The following is an 18934-nucleotide window of genomic DNA, read 5'->3' on the forward strand; positions in this document are numbered from 1 at the left end:
AGCACAAGGGCCAGCAGCTGTCCCTTCCCAGCCCTGCAGGGACACCATAGAAACAGCATCCCTGGTAACCTGCTCAACTTTGCCGTGTAGGATCCAGTTTCCAGGAAACAGTCCACATTGAGAAAATTTGGCTAGACTTCTGGGTAGATGGCTCCTGAGCTTGTCCTACTCCCTCTCAGGAAGATCTCGGCCATTAGCCATGTGGTGGTAGGCCTGGCCAGGGCTAGGTCCATTGAAGCCTTCATTGTAGGAGGACCTGTGAAGTATCTCTCATACAGTGTTGACAGAGCATGTGCAGTCTCAGATCAGTTGTTTCTCACCACGGTAGCAAGGGGACCATCCTCTTGCTACCCTTGGGGATGGCAAAGTTTTAGGGCTGAGGAGCTATGCTTTGTAATACTGTCATGGTAACCTATGACACTGTTTATCTGACACAGCCCAGACCCCATACATCACACTAAGGGGGACATATGCAAACATGCTTCTGGCTGATTTAATGATAAGCTCTGACTAACTGATCTCGCTGTGGCAAAGGAACATGGGTCAGGCAGGGAGACTTCTTGTGCTTTCTATTCTCTTTTTTATAAACCTAGAACTCCCCCAATATAAAGTCTATAATTAAAATGCACTGATTCCACCTAGACACAATGGGACAAGCCAGGTGTCCCATCGTTTGTCTCTCAGCTAAGGCTCGGCATCTTCCCCTGGAAGGCAGAATGGGGTCCAGGGGCTCACTACACAGGTGCAGCTCCTAGAGGAGAAAGAGAGTGCACCCAGCAGGGTGAAGCTACTTCCCAGAAAGGCCTACTGTGGTCTCTATCATAGTGAGGGGTACACTGGTCATCGCTTCTGCTCCCGTGAACACAAGAGGAAGGCCAAGGGTTTGTCAAGGCAGCCTGCATACCAATGCCTGTGGCACCCACCCCGTGTTATTATGAGCTGTGCATAGGAGGATGATGGGGAAGCAGAAGCCCCTGCCCCCTCCCACCCTGTTGCCAACCCCGGATGTTTATAGAGGCGGAAAGGGAAAAAGGAAACAGAAAGGTTTGTTAGCATTTCAAGGGAGGGAGGAGCACAAATACACAGGATAATCTGTGAGTGATGGCAGCCTCCGTTTCCAACTGATTAGACAGTACAAGATGATTAGCTAATTAGACATAATATAATCAGGGAAAAGGCCCATCTCCTCCATTCCACCTCAAAAAAAGTGTTTTGGAATGTTACACAAAATCAGCATCTCAAGAAGAATGCTAGAACTTTCCAATAAATGACCTCGGATCTGTCAGGTTTCCAGTGGCAGAGAAAAGACGAAACTTAAGCTGTGTCTCATACCACAGAGGGCAGGGATCAGAGATGAACAGGGCCTGAGTGCAGGAGCCAGACACAGGATCTGTAGAGCAAGTGAGACCATCCCTCCTCACTCAGGGTTAGATGGTGTTTGCTACACAGGACAAGCACATGGCCTATAAATCCAGAGGTTGATGAATCAGACATAGCAGATTTCTCTTTACCATATCGTCCGATATGGCAAAGGGCAAGGCTAGTCACCCATCAAGTTAGAGCATAGGCAGAGGACTACAACACAGAAGGCAGAGGGCTCCCTGCAATACATCTAACAAAGGACCAGGAAACAGCAATTGGCAGGGGGCAGGAAGACAGTCTGTGGAGGTAGCCATTAGACTCCTCAGTAGGGCACCAGACCATTTTCAGTGTTAGCACTCAACAGAGAAAGCCAAGTCATCACCACCAGGATATCTCATGTGCTTCCAAGAGAGTGGCTAAAATTAAAGATTGAGGATGGCAAGTGTTGGCAAGAACTCAGAGCAAATGGCAGTTGTGGCTGCAGGTGGAACACTAAATAGTACACCTTCATTGAGAAACGCTTGGCAGTATTGGTAATCACTGACTCACAGCTCCACCGCTTTGGGGTATTCCTAGAGAAAAATAAGCACACATGGCTACCAAAAGATGCAGGTGTATGTTCATAGCAGTTTCCTTCATCGTGACTTAGGATTCAGAGTAACCTACACGCCTGTCTTCCACAGAGTAGACAAACACAACAGTGTGATCACAGAGCAAAACTGCATTGGAAAAGGCTTTTGAAACACTGATAGACGTGGTACAAATGACTCTCAAAGGTGACACATGGTGACACCAGAAGCAGAAGGACTGCTTGGGTCCAGCCATGGAATAGCCCATATCCAAGAAAGCAGACATGGGACAGCAAAGCTGTCAGAGGTCAGAGTTCAAAGTCATAGAACATGAGTACACATGAGCATATCACATGTCTCAGCAATGTTTTTTTACAGGGCAATCACTTATTTTGAATCTGTAGTTTTATGTGGTACCACAGTCTCTTTTAAACATTGTGTACCCAGGTGTGTGTGTGAACCTGTGTAATGGTGTATCTACATACTGCTCCATAAAGATCACCTGAAGGTATGAGAATTCAGCTCTTGTGTAGCAGTTTCGTCCTAGGTTAAACCTTCCATCTTGAGGAAAGCTTGTTAAGGTAAGGATGATCCACAGGGAGGAGAAACACTCCATTCTGCGGGGCAACACCTCAAACTCAGGAAGTAGACCACTCAAAAAGCGTTAGGAAGTCTCTAAAACAGATCAGATTTCATGATACTCCTCACTCTTCAAGCATATAAAAGCAGTAAGAACTGCTGAGAGATATTCCCAGACAATCCAAGTTGCCTGGAAGAATACCTCCACAACCGATCTAGCTGACTGGATGTTGCCCAATGAACTACATTCCCCCACCCCCAGATTTTGAGAGCCATTACCTATATTGGAGTGAGCTTTGGAGATGTAGCAGTCTTGGGTTTCTGTTCCTATAAGTAACCCCTCACCCATACTACTGTATATGATCCAACTTCAGTTAAGTCAGACTTCACTAGTACCCTTACTCAGGTCTCTTGTCAGTTCCATAGCTGGGGTGAGCAGATGTTTGTTCATGACTCCATGGGAACTGTATACCACACAAGAGGGAAACCAGTTCATAGGAGATGCTGTGCTTGGAGACATCTCAACACATCAATCACTGGTGATCTCCACACCATTCAAAGGAGACACAGTTGTCCCTCAGTACCCTCAAATACTCCTAAATTCCTAGATGATCACATTCTTTGCATTAAAAGGTGTAATATTGGCAGAAAGATCTATGCAGATCCACTGCTAAGCTTTCAATCACCCGTGGATTACTTATAATACCGAACACAAAATAAACACCACGTAACTAATTGTTATTCCATAATATCTAGGGAATAAAAGCATGGAAACCATGGGTACATGCTCAGTACAGTTGTACTTAAAAAGGACACCTTAAACCTGCTTCATGTTACATGCATGGAAACAGAGTCCTGGGAGACAGGCTGACCATCCTTCACCCTGCTGCTCAGGTAGTTAGACTATGAACACAGCAGGTGCCTTCATCTGGGCTCATCACCTCCAGCTATGATGTCAGCTCACACAGTTGTCTATCCTGAGCTCAACAGCCCAGCTTAAGCATTCCACGCTAAAGGGCTGGAGAGCTTCGCATTGGGAGAAGGAAGCATCTCTAGAGGAAAAGTTCGTATGGAACCCCTTGCTTTACAACTCCATTATGATCCATCCAGGGTTGATACAAGTCTCTGGTACATCTCACAGCAATCTGCTGGCACCCCACAAAACCAAACAAACAAAACCCCTGAAAAATCCACAGAACATATACCAGAATTAGATCCTGAATGTGTTCAGGAAAAAGGTCAGTTCAAGGACTTGGGGGTCACACCCTTTGGTAAGCAGGAGTGCTCCCTAGGGGAGATCCACATGGGTGCTTGGTATGGCAGAATCCTGGGGGAATCGTGTGTCTAAGGTCATTCTCCCTCAATGACTGGAAGACAATCAACAGCTGAGCCTGCATTTGGGGCCATTGCTGAAGGGACGCCCGATCCCAAGAAGCACCATACGGCAGGCGCACAAGGCTAGGTCTTCCTCGGAGGTCACTGAAACCATCCACCCGTGTGCCAATCACAGGACTGGAGGGAGACAGTCATGTCCTCATCCCACACTCAGCCACATCACATGATTAAATTTGATTTTAATATCAAAATGAAAGGCTGCCTGACTGCAATCTGCTCTTCAGCAAACTGTTTAATTTGGTCTGGAACCTCAGCAGCCATCAAAGACAGCAATAAGTTCAAAGAAGGGTCAACACTGAACCTTGAGCCTGCCAGGAGTGTGTGTGTGTGTGTGTGTGTGTGTGTGTGTGTGTGTGTGTGTGTGTGTGTGTGTGTGTGTGTGTGATGCCAAGCTGTGGTAGACAGGTCTCTGCCCTCAGTTACCTGCCATACAGGCCCCATGAGACACCTAGGCCTAGCAGTAACCTCACAACATGGCTCACAGCACAGTGGGGATAAGAAACAGGATGCCTTGTCCTCCAGGAAACCGCCCTGGCTTGCTACCTTTTCACTGACACTGTAATCTGGAACATGAATGCATCGATGAGGATGGAACCCAAATGCTCAGTGTCAGGCTCAGCTTCCAGTAGGCCTGTGGGTTGAGGCTGAGCTCCCTCCATGAAATGACTCCCGAGACCCTTGATCCTGTAACCTAGTGTCCATAAGCTGGCGATGTTTTGTGAGACCAGGGACTGTGTGTGAATGGGTGAGTAGAGGGGCTGGGCACAGTCCTTGTGAAGCAAGACATGTGTCCCACCTCACTCTGAGTCTGGGAGGTACTGTTCCTGGCATAGGTCTCAGACTTGCTCTTGGCTGGATCAGCCGCCCAGTGTTGCCAAGGTCACTGGATGTGCTGTGTGGAGACGTGGCCTGGTACTCAGGAGAAGAGATATGCGTGCCACCTCCTCCAGGAAACTCTCCATTGGGACTTCAGTCTCAGCCTTCTATTTCCTCCTCATGGCTCATGTCATCGTGCAGACTACTTCCTAAACACTTCACACACCCCAAGAACCTCACTCTGCTTGAAGTCATGGGTCCCATTCTTTCCTTACCCCAATGTCTCAGACCTGGGGCAGCTCAGATGGTTCTTATTCTCCAGCTGTGTACTTTGAGCCAACTCTACCCTATGAGAACCTCAGTTTCTCTATCTGTAGCTTGGGGCCCCTCCAAGATGCCAGCAGGGCTTCTTTCCTGAGTGGCATTTGTGAAACTGTATGAAAGTGACTCATGCAAGGCCTCTTGTGAGCTGGAGAGAAGCAGGACAGTCATGTCAACTCTACCCTGGCTATGGTTCAATATTGACAGTATCAAGAGCCCTGTTCCCAGGTTAAGTGTGGCTGTAGTCTGGGGTTCCCAGGCATCACCCACATTTACATTCCACTCTGAGAGTTAGGAGGTGCAGAGCCGGGCACCTTTTTGCTATCTGCCCAGGTTGACGGAGCTGTGAACACTCACCCAATAGAAACCAAGGAAACAGAAATTTGCCATTTCTGGGCAGCAAGCTTGCCCCCATCCTCAGCAGAGCAACAGGCATCCCATGGGTACAACCAGACACACTGTTGACAGATTTCCTCCACTCCAGAGAGGAGAGCTGTGGGTGGAACAGGTGACTTGCAGCTCTGTGGCATCATACAGGCCGCCTGCATCCTTCCGCAGGAAGTGCCAGAGTGTCCCCCACTAATGGCCATAATCAGAGCATGCAGGCTGCCACCACATGCTGGGCCCATCAGCTCTGGGTTTCCTGGAGAGAATTTCCTCAAAGACTTCTCAAAGCTATCTCTTCTTGAACATGCTGATTATTACCACACACTGATTAAACCATGAAGCCGGAACTGCACCTTCAGCACAGTGTGTGCTGGGCACATTAAACTTCAGAATGGGGCAGGCTTTACTGCAACACCAAAATGAATGGCAGGATCCTCATGTTCCCGGCTGTGGTCCTGCACGTTCACCACCAGCTTTGCTTATGACCAAGCTGCCTAGAATCCAGCTCCAATCAGGCAGGTATCACAGAGAGGGAGGGAGGGAGGGAGAGAGAGAGAGAGAGAGAGGGAGGGAGGGGTCAGGTGGATTGGACAGCACCCATCCGAGCAATGTCAGATATAGGAAACAGGCTCCATGCAGGAGATACTGAGTGAAAGAGTCAGTCCCTCTGGGTGGGATAGAATACAGAGCTACTTGGTGAGAAGAGACACACCAGGGGTGAATTATACTGTGAAGTTTAACAGAAACATGCTAAGCAACAAAGACCAAGAAGCGAACCTGGGAGGGATGGAGCTCCCACACTAACCTCAGTCTCAATTATTTCATATATTTGGTGTAAAAGAAAACTTATTGGTAAACCAATTGTCTATTTATTGGCTTATTTTTATTTTTTGAGACAAGATCTTTTGTGGTCAAGACTACCCATAAATCCCTAATTCTCATGACTCTCTCTTTCAAGTCCTGGAGTCACAGGTATATGCCACCAGGCTGGCTTATTAAAGTTATTTTTCTTGGCAATACTATGCATGGGGCTTACTTTTAAAAAATAACTTATTTAAATTTACTTCATGAGCATTGGTGTGAAGGTGTCAGATCCCCTGGAGCTGGATTTACAGACAATTGTGAGCCACCATGTAGGTTTTGGGAATTGAACCTGGGCCCCCTAGAAGAACAGCCAATGCTCTTAACTGCTGAGGTTTACTTTTTAAAAGCTTGTCTCTGCATGTTCAAACAGAGGTGAGATATCAATCTCTGGAGTCACTCCACAGGAGTTATCCACCCTGTGTTTGGAGACAGGGTCTCTCAGTAAGACCTGGGACTTGAGCAGTAGGTGACAGTGGGTGCCCAGGGAGCTCTAGGGACACACCAATGTCTGCCTGCCCAAAACTAGAGTTACGAATACATGCTACCACTTCTACTTTTAAAAACATGGCTGCTGGGGATCAAATGTAAGGCCCTTACTCATCTGCTGCGAGCCCTTTCTTAACAAAGCCACCCTACCAGTCCTAAACATCACCGTTTGCTACCACAGCAGAGAACACAACACACTTTCATCTTTGTGTTTTGTGCACCCAACTTTTTGTAGAGGTTGCTGTTTAACTCTACAGTGTATGTGAAAGCAGAATGCATGGGTTCAAATCTTTCCTATTATTGGTCATCTGCAAACAAGGATGATTTTCCTTTGTGCATTCTCCAGTTAGAAAGTTGCCTTATTCATTCTCTTCCTCCTCATCTTTCTATCTAGTTGGTCCCTCCTAAAAACATTTCACAGAGGACAGAGGGAGCACACTGTCTTGTTTCTAAATTGAAGCACAGCATCCCATCTCTCACTGCCCACCATGGCATTGGGGGCAGGTTTTTCAGAGTAGGACCATCATGCTGAAGATCGCTTCCTTTCTTAGTTTGCCTAGCACCTTCATTGTGAAAGGTTTGCAGTTTCATCAAAACACTTTGCCTGCCTGCACTGACACCACTGTTTAAAAGTGCATTTCAATGGCCGATTGCCATGTGTTGAGCTAACCTTGCATGCCTGAGAGGAATTCCCTGGGGACATGGCACTTGGTTCTTCCAGTTGAATGCGGTTTCTTATAGCACGAAGATCTTTTGTGTTTAGGTGTCTAAGGCCCACAGTGTTTCTGGAAATGTCCGCTGATTCTTCTACTGTCAGGATGATAATGAGACTCACAGAATGTGGTCATTAATTCTGTCAGCTTCTGGGTATACCTGGAGACACTGTCAGGGTTAGGCTAGCCTCTAGGCAAGCCTGTGATCAGTCTCTCCATTGCATTAATTAGAAAGGCAAGGTCCAGCCTGAATGTGGAGGAACCTTTCATTGTAGACCCAGACAGAAGCATGAGAAAAGCTTTTGGTTTTTTGCCTGCTTGCTGATAGCTGCTGCTGCTGTTGCTGCTACCACTGTCAGCCACTGCTTCTGCAACCTTTTGATGACACCAGAACAGCTTTCTTGGCTTTCCATTGTTGACTGAAGACCAGTGGCTCTCCAGAATTCTCCAGACCTCCGGCAGCAGCCAACTGGGACTGCTAAGACACGCAGCCTTGTGAACTGAGCAGTTCCAGGGTTCTCAGTCTCTTCGGTGGGAAGATGGCCACTGGTGAACGACCCAGACCACAGTGTGTAAGCCAAGTCTAATAAAGACTAATGAATACATCTTTATTTTATAGGTTCGGTTGCTTTGGCTGGGAGAGAGAAAGGTTTAGAAGTGGTTTCAACATGTCTGTGTTCCCAAGGGTTTGAAGACAATTGGTTCAATTCTCTGAAGATTCGGCGATGCACCAGAGAAATCACGGCCTGGGACTTTCCTGTCGGGAGCCTTCGTGCTCATCAGTTCTTTGATTCTTCTCAACTCAGCTTGGTTGTTTGTGTCTTTCCTGGATGTCTGTGTCCTTTTCCCTGGAGTCACCTTATACATTTGCAGACAGGTATCTGCATTGTTCTCTTTAACCCTCCTAATGTCTGTAAGTTGGACAGACCTGACCCCTGCTCCTGATGTGACAGTCTGAGCCTTCTGCCTCTCCTCTCCTGCCGGGTCCCTGATCTCCATCTATTTACCAACTTCAGGTTAGCCAACCTCATTCTTTGTCTGGTTTGCTACTTTCACCCACACCGCTCCCACTTCTTTCTTCTGCTTAATTTGGACGTGACCTGCTCTTGTCTTCCTAGCATGGTCAGAAGGCTACCTTTGTTTGGATCGCTTAATTATGGATGAGTTAATATACATAATAATAACGGCTGTGTGTACCTGTCAGCTTGCAAACCTGTGGTTCTCCCAAGTTGGAGCGAGCCAGCAGCAGATCCTCATTGAGGGCTGCAGGGAGACAATGATGCTAAGACACAAAGAAGGTGCCAGGCTGCAGGAAGCCTTCACAGAACAGCATTCTCTTGCTTCTCTGCCCACAACCCAGAGATACCAGAGGCCCTGCCTGAAGCTGAACGGTTGCATTAAGAGCTTGTACTTTTCCCAAAGGCCACATCTTGAAACGGTCCCCCAGTGTTCACACTGAAAACTTAGCCCCGACACCATGTGTCAAGCCATGGAAGCTCTGTCATGAGAGCTGCTCTCATCAACAGATCATGCCGTCAGTCAAGGTTCTGGAAGAGGGGGTTAGCTTCTGAGAGGCCTTGACTGACGCTGCACAGACAAGGCTGGACTTGGCCTTGCTGGCCTCTGAAACAGAGAGAAAATGTACTTCTGTTTTTATATAAATTGCCCAGTTACAGAGATTTTGTTGGAGCAACACAAAGTGGGCTAAATAAAAACAGAAGGGAAAGGACCATCTCCTGGGAAAGGAGGCCCTGCTGCTAACTGTGCCCACTGCTGCCCTCCAAGAGTGCAGCAAAGGTTAGGACAGTGCTGGCGTGTGACCACCTGCCAACTGAGAGCGCACAGGTGGATGGTCCCCATCAAGGCACACAGCCCAGCAGGATGCCTTCCTCCATGGCAATGCCAAGTACACAGCTTGCAGAGGCTTACACTCGGTTCTGCCTAACTCTCCCTTCGTGTGACCCAGTGCTGCCCTACAAGGGCTTCTTTCATCTTTCAATGCTGCACTGTGAGGTGATGCTGGGGATGTCCTATGGATGTGTTGAACCATGCCTGATCCCTGCTCCTGCTTGTAAGGCTGCAGTGCTAAGTGGTAGACCAGCCAGATTCCCATGGCAATTCCTCAGAGACCCTCCATTGTTCCCCCCCACACACACCAGTTAGTTAGTTTACTAAACTAAACTTCTAATCAGCTCCTACATCAGAACCTGCAATAATAAGTAACCCGGAGTCACCTGGAGCTATTGGGATGAGGACACCAATACAGGGTTCCCTCATTAGGGTGAAGGACCAAGGAGGGAACTGGCCTGGCATCATCGTCTTTCTGTCCCCAAATACAGGGAATTATGGATCGGGGACTGCATACTCAGTCTGCATCCTATAATTCCATCCTGTAGAGAATGGACCCTCATTGCCCATCAGCCAGCAGTCCCAATGGGGCTAGTGGACCTTGGTATTTACAGAACTGTGACAGCAGCAGGTGTGTGTTCCCAGAAGCCATAGACTCCAGCATGGCTTAGTACATACAGCAGGCCCACATTCAAAGCTGGCTCCACATCAATGGCTTGTGAGGTCAGTGGACACTGAAAAACATCTTCTAGATCATAGAGGAGCAATGCGGGCAGCTCAATGTCCCAGCCTGAGGCAGGATAGAAAGACAAGAAGGATTCTAGTGACATGGAAAAGGAAATAGAGTCCCTCACCCCAGAGTTTGGCTGAAGTTTCGTGACAGCTAAAAATACAGACTTTCAATACAACTAACATTTGCTGTGAGGGTTGCCAGCATAGAGAATATTCCTTCATTTTTGTTTCTAATATATTTTTAATAAAGCATGGCACTCATATACCCAGAGTTGTTCAGTTTGGACTCTTTCTAAACGTTTCATATATATATATGATTTTTCATATATATATGAATTTCATATATATGATCTTTTATATATATGATCTCTCATATATAAATTTCATATATGATCTGTCATATATATATATACATATATATGACCTTATATCTATATATGAATATAGATATATATTTCCAAATGAAAATATTAAAAATCAAGGAATAATGTGTGAAGCCCAAGCTTGTATGAACCTGAACATGGCCATACTCTTTTTCCCAGATTTATTTTCTGAGACAGCCAGAAATAAGATAAACTCTGTTTAGTGTAAAGGCACCTTTATTCCCAGCAGCCCTTGTGATCTAGGGTGTTGCCAGCTGTCCAAGAGAGGAACTTCTCTAAGGCCTCATTTAAACTCCTTAGCCACCTTCTGTGATATAACTGTGGCTACTGAAAAGACAATTAGACATCTTTCTGCCACCCTTTCTCGCAACACCACACCCACACTTGGGTGTCTTACCCGTCTTTACTTTCATTCTATTCTAACCCTCCTCACTAAATCTAAGTCAAACCTGTTCTTTTCATTTGTTTGTTTGTTTGTTTTTGAGACAGGGTTTCTCTCTGTAACAGGCCTGGCTGTCCTGGAACTTGCTTTGTAGACCAGGCTGGCTTTGAACTCACAGAGATCCAACTGCCTCTGCCTCCTAAGTGGTGGGATTAAAGGCATGCATTCTTAATGAACTCCAACTCTGCCCCATACTGACTTGTCCTGAAATTCTGCTCTGCAGCAGAGTCAGGAATGCTGGCCTCTCTTGAGTGAGGTCTCTGAACAGAGCTTCTAGGAATACTACAGGAGGCAATGTGGAGCTGTCTCCAATTTCATCTCACCGCCACTGACAAGCCCACCATGTGACACTTTGTCCCAGGGAACCACTGAGAGGAGACACGGTTGGATGACACATGGATCTTGTTCTTTCATGAAAGGAAGGGACTTGGGCAAGGAGACTGCCTGCCTGTCCCTTCCACCGTGGTTGCCAGGCAACCATGCCTAGAGTCACCATGTTGAAAATTAAGCACTCAAGCCCCACACTTGCTCAGCAGTACCATAGCCTACTTCCCTCAGTGCACAGAAAGCCAGCAGTCTCCCAGTATCTCCAGACGCTTTCTGGAGACACAAGCAAAGGCCATCTACACTCTGTGGCTTCTTTTCCTTCACCCAGATCTGGGCTCCCCAGGGCATGGCCTTCTGCAGTGGGCACATTCAGGAGGCTCACCAAGTTCTAAGCAGGAGCCCAGGGGCTGATCCTCTCACCTCTGCATAAAAATCAGACAGCCACTGGGTTTGCAGTGCCATATTTCTGACACTGGGAACAGCAAGATCTGGAAGGATTCAAAGCACATTGTACCTAAGTGGCCTATATTTTAGTGCCGAACTGCAAGGAAGCATACATGCTATCAATATGGTGGTCATCAAACCCTGTGCCCACAAGTGAAGCTGGGCAAACCACTAGACTAAGTTCCTGCCGAGATTCCCCCTTGGTGGTCCCATTGAAAGTTCATATCCAAGGAACTGAGACTCTCCTCATGTCACCTCCCTCCCAGATGCCAGTCACAGCTGGCTCAGAGCTGACCAGGTTCTGATACAGAGAGGGACCCAAGCTCTATCTGGACCAAGCTTTGATGGGGGTTGTCCTTCTGAATATATGTTTCTCCCATTGGTTGATGAATAAAACACGGTGGCCAATAGAGGCAGAGAGAGAAGTAGGACTAGGAGATGAGGAGAATTCTGGGAAGTGTAGGAAGACAGGAGATGCCATGTGATACCAGGAATGTAGGACATGCCAGACCCTTCTCCGGTAAGATAAGGCCATCTGGACATACGTAGGTTAATAGAAATGGGTTAATAATTAAGACAGAGCTAGCCAATAAGAAGCCCTAATCATTGGCCAATCATAATTAATATAACATCTGTGTGTTTATTTTGGATTCAAGGGCCACGGGACCTCCCGGGCCAGCAAACTTACATCAATGAAGTTTATCTTCAGGCATAATGACTGTGCTTGGAAGGTGGAGTGTAGTATTTCCTAAGTATCTCCCAGTTTCCATGTGTTTACAGCATAGCTTATCTCAGACATGGAGAGATGTCACTAGATATAGTCACGGTCTGCTACAGCTGGCAAATCAAGAAGCCCTAGGCTGCTCAGGCTAGTACTAAAACCAACACTGTGAAGTAGAGATACATGTGGGATGATTCTGGTCATTTCCAGACCCAAGGGCTGGCTGTTAGCTGGGACAACAGTTTTGAGAAAACCACAGACTTGTCAAGGGAAAGCCCATCAGGAACCTGGTTGTATCTCTCCACAAATGAGATGTTGAGATGATAAATAAGGGCCTTCCACAACCTCTCCCAGGGGAGTGCCCCTGCAGGCACCCCGACTGACCATTGCCGACTGACCACTGCCCAAGCTGAGCATAGCCTGGCCAAGGCAGGCTGATTCTGTCATCCAAGAAAAACACCTCTCTGCAGTCTGACCACCAGGAATCACTGTCTCTGAACTTCTGCAGTGCATTTCACAGGAACAGGCCTGGTGTGCAATCTCTAGGGCACGGCTTCTTTTGCCAGCACCACAGTTTCACAATGGCCTGGCCGGGTTAGCCACTGAGGATAGCCACAGTCTGCTTATTCCCTGGGGCTATGATGGTCACTCAACTGTGTCAACTTTTAGCTACTACCATTCCTGACATTTTGGGTATCTGTGTGCACGCCTGTGTTAAGACATTTAAGGAACTCAAATGCTCTATTTTCTTGCATTCATGGAATTTTTCATTAAAAGGTTCTTATTACATTTATTTATTTATTGATTGATTGATTGATTGATTGATTGATTGATTTATCTATTTATTTATTTTGTGTGCCATGGGATGGATGTGGAGGTTAGAGGACAACCTATAGCACTTTTTCTCTCTTTCCACCATCTGAGTCCTGGGGATCAAATAAAGTCGGGCTCAGCGGCATGTGCCTTCACCTGCTGGGTCATATCCCTGCCCTTTTCTCCTAAAAGTTTTTAAAAAAATTATATTCACTTACTGATTCATGCATGTGTGGGGGGCGGGGGTGGGGGCAGGGAGTCCATGCCATGGCAGGAGTGTGGAAGTCAGGGGACAACTTGAGGAACTGGTCTCTCCTTCCACGATGTGGATCCTGGGGGCTCAGACTTTGACTGTCAGGCATAGTAGCAAGCACCTTTATCCACTAAGTCATTTCACAAGTGAAAGTTTCACTCTTTTGATGGGATAATTGGATGCAGAGGACTTTTGTGCTTTGGTGAAGTCTAATTTCTTTTCTTTTCTGGTTTTGTTTGGATGGTCATACATAGGAATCTAGCCAAAGTCAAGACAGTGACGATTTACTGATCTTCTGAGGTTTGGACAGCTTTCACTCTTCATATCCTCTCTGATGTCCATGAAGGGTGTGAGGCAGGGGTCCGATGACCATTTTCAGCATGCGGATATCTAGTTGCCCTAGTGACACATGTTGAAAATCCTCTAGGGAGAGTCTCTGGCAACCTAGTGGGAAATAAGCTAACTGTAACTGAGGGCTGATTTCTGTCACTATCAGTTTCTTGTAGCCATCTCTAAGAGTGGAGGTTACTTGCTCCCTCAGCTTCTCTGGATCGACTCCCAAAATAAGGGGCCCCATGCTTACCCAGAAACATAGCAGTCTTCTTCACATGGACCAGTTCTGCAAACATATCTCCCTTTCCCTACTTCCCAGCATAGTCTCCCATTGCCTCTTCTGTGTAAGTCTTGTGTGTTACTGGGAGAAGCACTGTGGTTCCCAAATTGGTATCTTAGAACACTAGGTGTTTTGTCTAGCTCTCAGAGCTTGAGGCAGCTGAGCTGCTGTCCCCATCACTTCAGGTAAATATGGATTTTGCTCATTAACTCTCTGGATGGTGAGAAGAGATGAGGATGGATCCTTGAACCAGAATCTTGGATCTGCTCTGCCTCCCAGCCTATGTTGCTGTTTCTACTAGGAATTGCAGGCTGGCACATTCACCCAGGCATGTGACAAGAGTCACCAACGTCAGCCATGCAGGGAACTTGAAAACCTTCTGAGGGGAATGACATTGGCCACACATAGAAGAGAGATGAGACAAATACGGAGCACCTGTCTGTGGTTGAGGGAACAACTCTCCTCATGCTAGGACTGCTTGCTACCCCACCCCAGCCTGCCCACTTGCCAGGCTCTCAGGAGAGCCTCCTTGGGTCTAGATTGGACCCCCGTGGTCACTGCTTTTCAAAGAGCTCCAGTACCCTGAGCATTTCTCCTCCAAAACTATCAAGTGCGTCTTTGTCCTCTACCCACTGACACCAGCCATGTCCCTTTATTTGGATTTCTTTCCAAAGGAACCTCATGAGAACTCAGCATAGGGGGAGGCAGCCCCTCTTTGCTTTGGCCAGAGGGAGAGTGTACAGTTTTCTGCCGAGAGCCCAGCAAGGGTCTCAATCTGCAAGGCAGCACCGTGAAGGGGGCAAGACCATGTGGGATAACACTGAACAATAACAATCCCAGCCAGTGCTGCCAGGGCTGGCTCGGTGGCCCACAAAGCATAGCCCTAAGGTTATGTCTGCTTGCTTATATTTGTGATAGGATGGGAAACCCTGAGGCAGGTGACCCGACTGCTTTCAACTCTCCTTTTTTTGTGAATTCTGCAAGGTGGATCAATGCCTGCTGGTACACCGGGTCATGATGCCAGAGACTGGCTTCTGCAGAATTGCTTCAGCCCGACTCAAGGCCAGGGAAGAGCACGCCTATGAAGTCAGCTTCCCCATCAGTTCCCTCTTTGCACAGAAAGGACCTTCACTGGTGAACTCTTCCTCGCTCAGGAACGCACTCAAATACTCCCTCAGGTTAGCATCCTTGCCCAGGCGAGGCAGCCTAGCATTCACAGCACTGTGGCGTGGGGAGTGGGGCCGCTTAGGGAGGCTATGGACCATATACTTTGAGATTTGATCTCCCTTATACCTGCCTACATCTGATGCACCTCATTTATATGAATGAATGAATGAGTGAGCAAGTTTATCAACAGCTACAAAGTCAGCCAGCAAGACAACATGTGACCACCCACCAGCAGCCATGGGCCACCACTTTTGCTCCTGAATTCGGGGTTAGCATAGACCAATCCAGGCTAAACATCACTGGTGCTCAATGTTAACCGAGCCACTAGGGCCCAAACTGTCTTCAGCAGACACAATGGCATGCAAGGAAACTTATTATGCACACAGAGCAAGAAAACAGAAAAGCAAAAATTAAATTAGAGGGCAGCCAAAAAATGCCCACTGTGCAGAAAACTCAAGCAAACTAATTTGTTTGGCCTCCCTTGAAAATGGTGAGGTTTTAATTTGAGGCTCTGAGACCCAGCTCCTAAGGCACCAGCAGGCTGCTTGGGGGAAGGGACAGGGATTTGGTTTCAGACAGGCAGATCCAGATTCAATTAGCATCAGTCCAGACCCCATCTCCCCAGGCTGATGGAATGAGAGAGAGAAGGCAAAGTGCTGTATCTGGGAGCGCCACACCACCCCTACCTGGTCCCACTAAACCAATCTATGTTACCAAGAGGCTGCTTCCACTCTGTCCACAAGGATCAAGACGCTGGCCCCTTGAAAATTAGGGTGCTCTGAACTCAGTCCTTAGACCCCACTAGCTGTGTATAGGGTTATCCATGGAGCAGGCAGCTTATGGTTGTTCCAGCACCCTCTGCCTCGGTCAGCATGCTCAGCCTCACTCTGCACTTTCCTGGGTGCTACAGACAGTCTTCAAGCCCTTCCAAGTCGGCAGCAGGAGTGTGGGGTACCCACAGCCATGGTTGTCTATGGAAGATGCTGAGGGAGGTCAGGGTTTGGTAAGTTTACGATACTTCTTTACTATACCCTTGGGTCTCCAAAGGAGGGCAGGACCCCAGTCAGGGCAGAGCTAACCCTGAACCCCAAGCTACACAGGGAAGCTAAGATCTGAATTTCTTGCCTTAGTTTGAGCAAACTAAAGCCTGGCCAGATACCCAGCCAGATTTGAGATCCACAGTGGGTACTATTTGGGATCTAACTCAAGATGGTATCATCCCTGTTCTGACCATCCCCCAGTTCTGCTGATCTCTTTCTCAGTTGCCTTCCTGACTTTGGGGAACAAGGATCACACTGATATGGCCTGGCTTGTTACAATAGATATCTTGGTGGTCTGAGAACAGAAACCATATCTGGTTGGAGACTTCAGGTGTTTGATACCTGGAATCATGGAGCCAGTGGCCACTCCCATGTGTACAGGACATGCTGCCCATGGATACAATCACACAAGATATGCCAGCGCAATGAAAGACTGTCCAGAGGCCTGACCCTAGGGATACTCCTCAAGGTCTTAGCCTCAGAGCATTCTGAAGAAAGCTCATTCACAGTGATGCCTGCTGGCACAGACGCCCTCAAAGACTGGGTTCAGCACCCTGAAGAGCCACCAGAAGTCTGGGAGTTCTTACCGTCCACACAAGCAGGCCGGGCTCGCGTGGTGCCTGCAATCTGCCCCTTCCTGCATGCGCAGCGTGCTGTCTGCCGGGCAATCGTCCTCCGTGGCTGGCTGCTGTCCCGGTCTAGGGTCACAATCTCACAGGTTCCAGCGGCCAGCTGACCTGCAAGGAAGGAACAACCACAGGCTTGAGTAGCCACTCCCTAGAGAATCACACCCTGAAGCCCACCCGAGCACCCACATAGAATGGGGTCCACCACAGCTGGCTCAGCCAAAGAGATGCGAAGAGGGCTCTCTGTGACAGCCGGTTACCCATCTTCTGTACACTCTGCCAGGGAATCCAGTCAGCCTATCCCAATGGACAGGAAATTAAATGCAGCCCTCTCCACCACATACGGAAATGAAACCTCAGAATGAAGGAGGAAGGTGCTGCCTCGCTCTCCTCCTCCACACACTTGAATTTCACAGAAAAACCACCTGCCCAGAGCACAGGGTCCCAAAATCAAGCCAGGCTCTGCAGCCTCCATCCCAATATGTCAGCATTCTACCTGCAGGATGTGCTATCTTGGGAGTCACAAAATGGGGCAACCAACAGTGTATAGGCTACCTACCATATTGCAAGGAAGAAATATCATCCCCACCTGGGCACAGAAGCCAGGAGAGTCAGTGACCAAGTTATATATTTCCTGAAGGCCTGCACATGCTAATGCACATAGAAAAACATAAGAGGCACACATGGACATACAGCAGAGATGTTACAAGTCACATGCCTGGCTGGCAGATATGGGGAAGGCTATTCAGGTATATACAGCAGATATTCATGTGAGAACACGCATTCCATATAGACACAAACTTGCAGGTATGTCATATGCTGTGTAGATACTCATGTATATACAGGTACACACAAGTTCCCACATGTATACATACACCTAGATTCACAAAGATTATACGGATGTGTCAATATACACACACAAGCTTCAAGGATTATATTTATGTGCACACACGCTAACAGGTGGGCCCATGTAGACATGCAGTCTCACATGCGTGTACCCATCTGCATTCAGGAGCACAGAGGCTACAATGGTACGCCAATGTAAGCATGTGTGAAACAGTGGCAACTCAGGTAGACGCATGCTTTATGTATGCCTCTGTGTAAATACACAGGTACACAACTCCACTTACATGCTTTATGTAAGTTCCCATGCAGACACACAGGTACACATGGGCACACTCAGCTTCACATGTTCCAGGTATTGCTCCGTGTGGACACACAGGTACATTAGGTACACACAGGCACACGTGGCCCTGGACTGACCCTAGAAAAAGAGACATGTTTCTCCAAGGCCCCAACCTCACCTCAGGAGAGGGAATCCCAGTGGGAAATAAACCCCTGTAGTTTAAGCTGTCATTGCATGGCCAATATCAGTAAGTGCTAAAGAGCAACGCTGTCCAATAAAGATAGCGTGGTGCTCACAGTGGGCCATAAAAATGAAACACTGGCCACCTTGAAGGAGGAGAGGGCATCCCTCAGCCTGGCTGGTGCTGCCACATTCATCCCGGCATGGTAAGTCCAAAGCCCCTCCATCATGAACTTCACAGCCTCATTAGGACCAATTCACAGAAACCCTGGAACACGTCACTCACTCATCACCAGGCTCTTCCATCCACTCAGCACACAGTAATTACCTACTTCTTGCTGCCCTTGTGGGTACCAAGAGACTTCCCGGCACATGGTATACCTCCCTCGGGAGCTCCTTCTGGCTACAAGGCACATCACAGAGATGCTAGATGTGAGAATCCCACCTGCCTAGATGAACGCCATACAGGTATCAGCAAGAAATAGCACAGGGTCACATGGACAGAAACACACAAGACTAGAAAGAAAGTGGAACAGGAACACACAAGAGTGGCCATCTGATTTGCATCCAGATTGGCGGTTAGCTCTCACAGCTTGTCAGCAGAAGTTCATTCAACTCAGCGTGTCCCTCTCACCACAATGATCCTTTTGCTACTGTCACCAAATACCCTTTCCCCAGGTAACTAGCTCCTGCTCTGTGTCAGCCTTGCTGCTTGAGTTATCCAGCC

The 18934-nt window shown here is 47.8% G+C and overlaps 1 protein-coding gene across 3 annotated transcripts in view; it reads right to left on the bottom strand.

Moving 5' to 3' along the window:
- Tafa5 (TAFA chemokine like family member 5) overlaps nucleotides 1–18934 on the bottom strand; it is a 206322-nt gene that overhangs the window by 53571 nt on the left and 133817 nt on the right. For all 3 annotated transcript variants that reach the window (XR_005880065.1, XM_040754022.1, XM_005067066.4), the window contains exon 2: nucleotides 16863–17012. Coding sequence is in view for 2 of the 3 variants with exons in the window: in XM_040754022.1 (XP_040609956.1) it covers nucleotides 16863–17012 (150 nt within the window). In the remaining variant the exon portion in view is untranslated. The remainder of the gene's footprint in view (nucleotides 1–16862; nucleotides 17013–18934) is intronic.

This window comes from Mesocricetus auratus, unplaced genomic scaffold, assembly GCF_017639785.1.
Source record: "Mesocricetus auratus isolate SY011 unplaced genomic scaffold, BCM_Maur_2.0 Super-Scaffold_100010, whole genome shotgun sequence".
In the NCBI taxonomy this organism is placed as follows: Eukaryota; Metazoa; Chordata; class Mammalia; order Rodentia; family Cricetidae; genus Mesocricetus; species Mesocricetus auratus.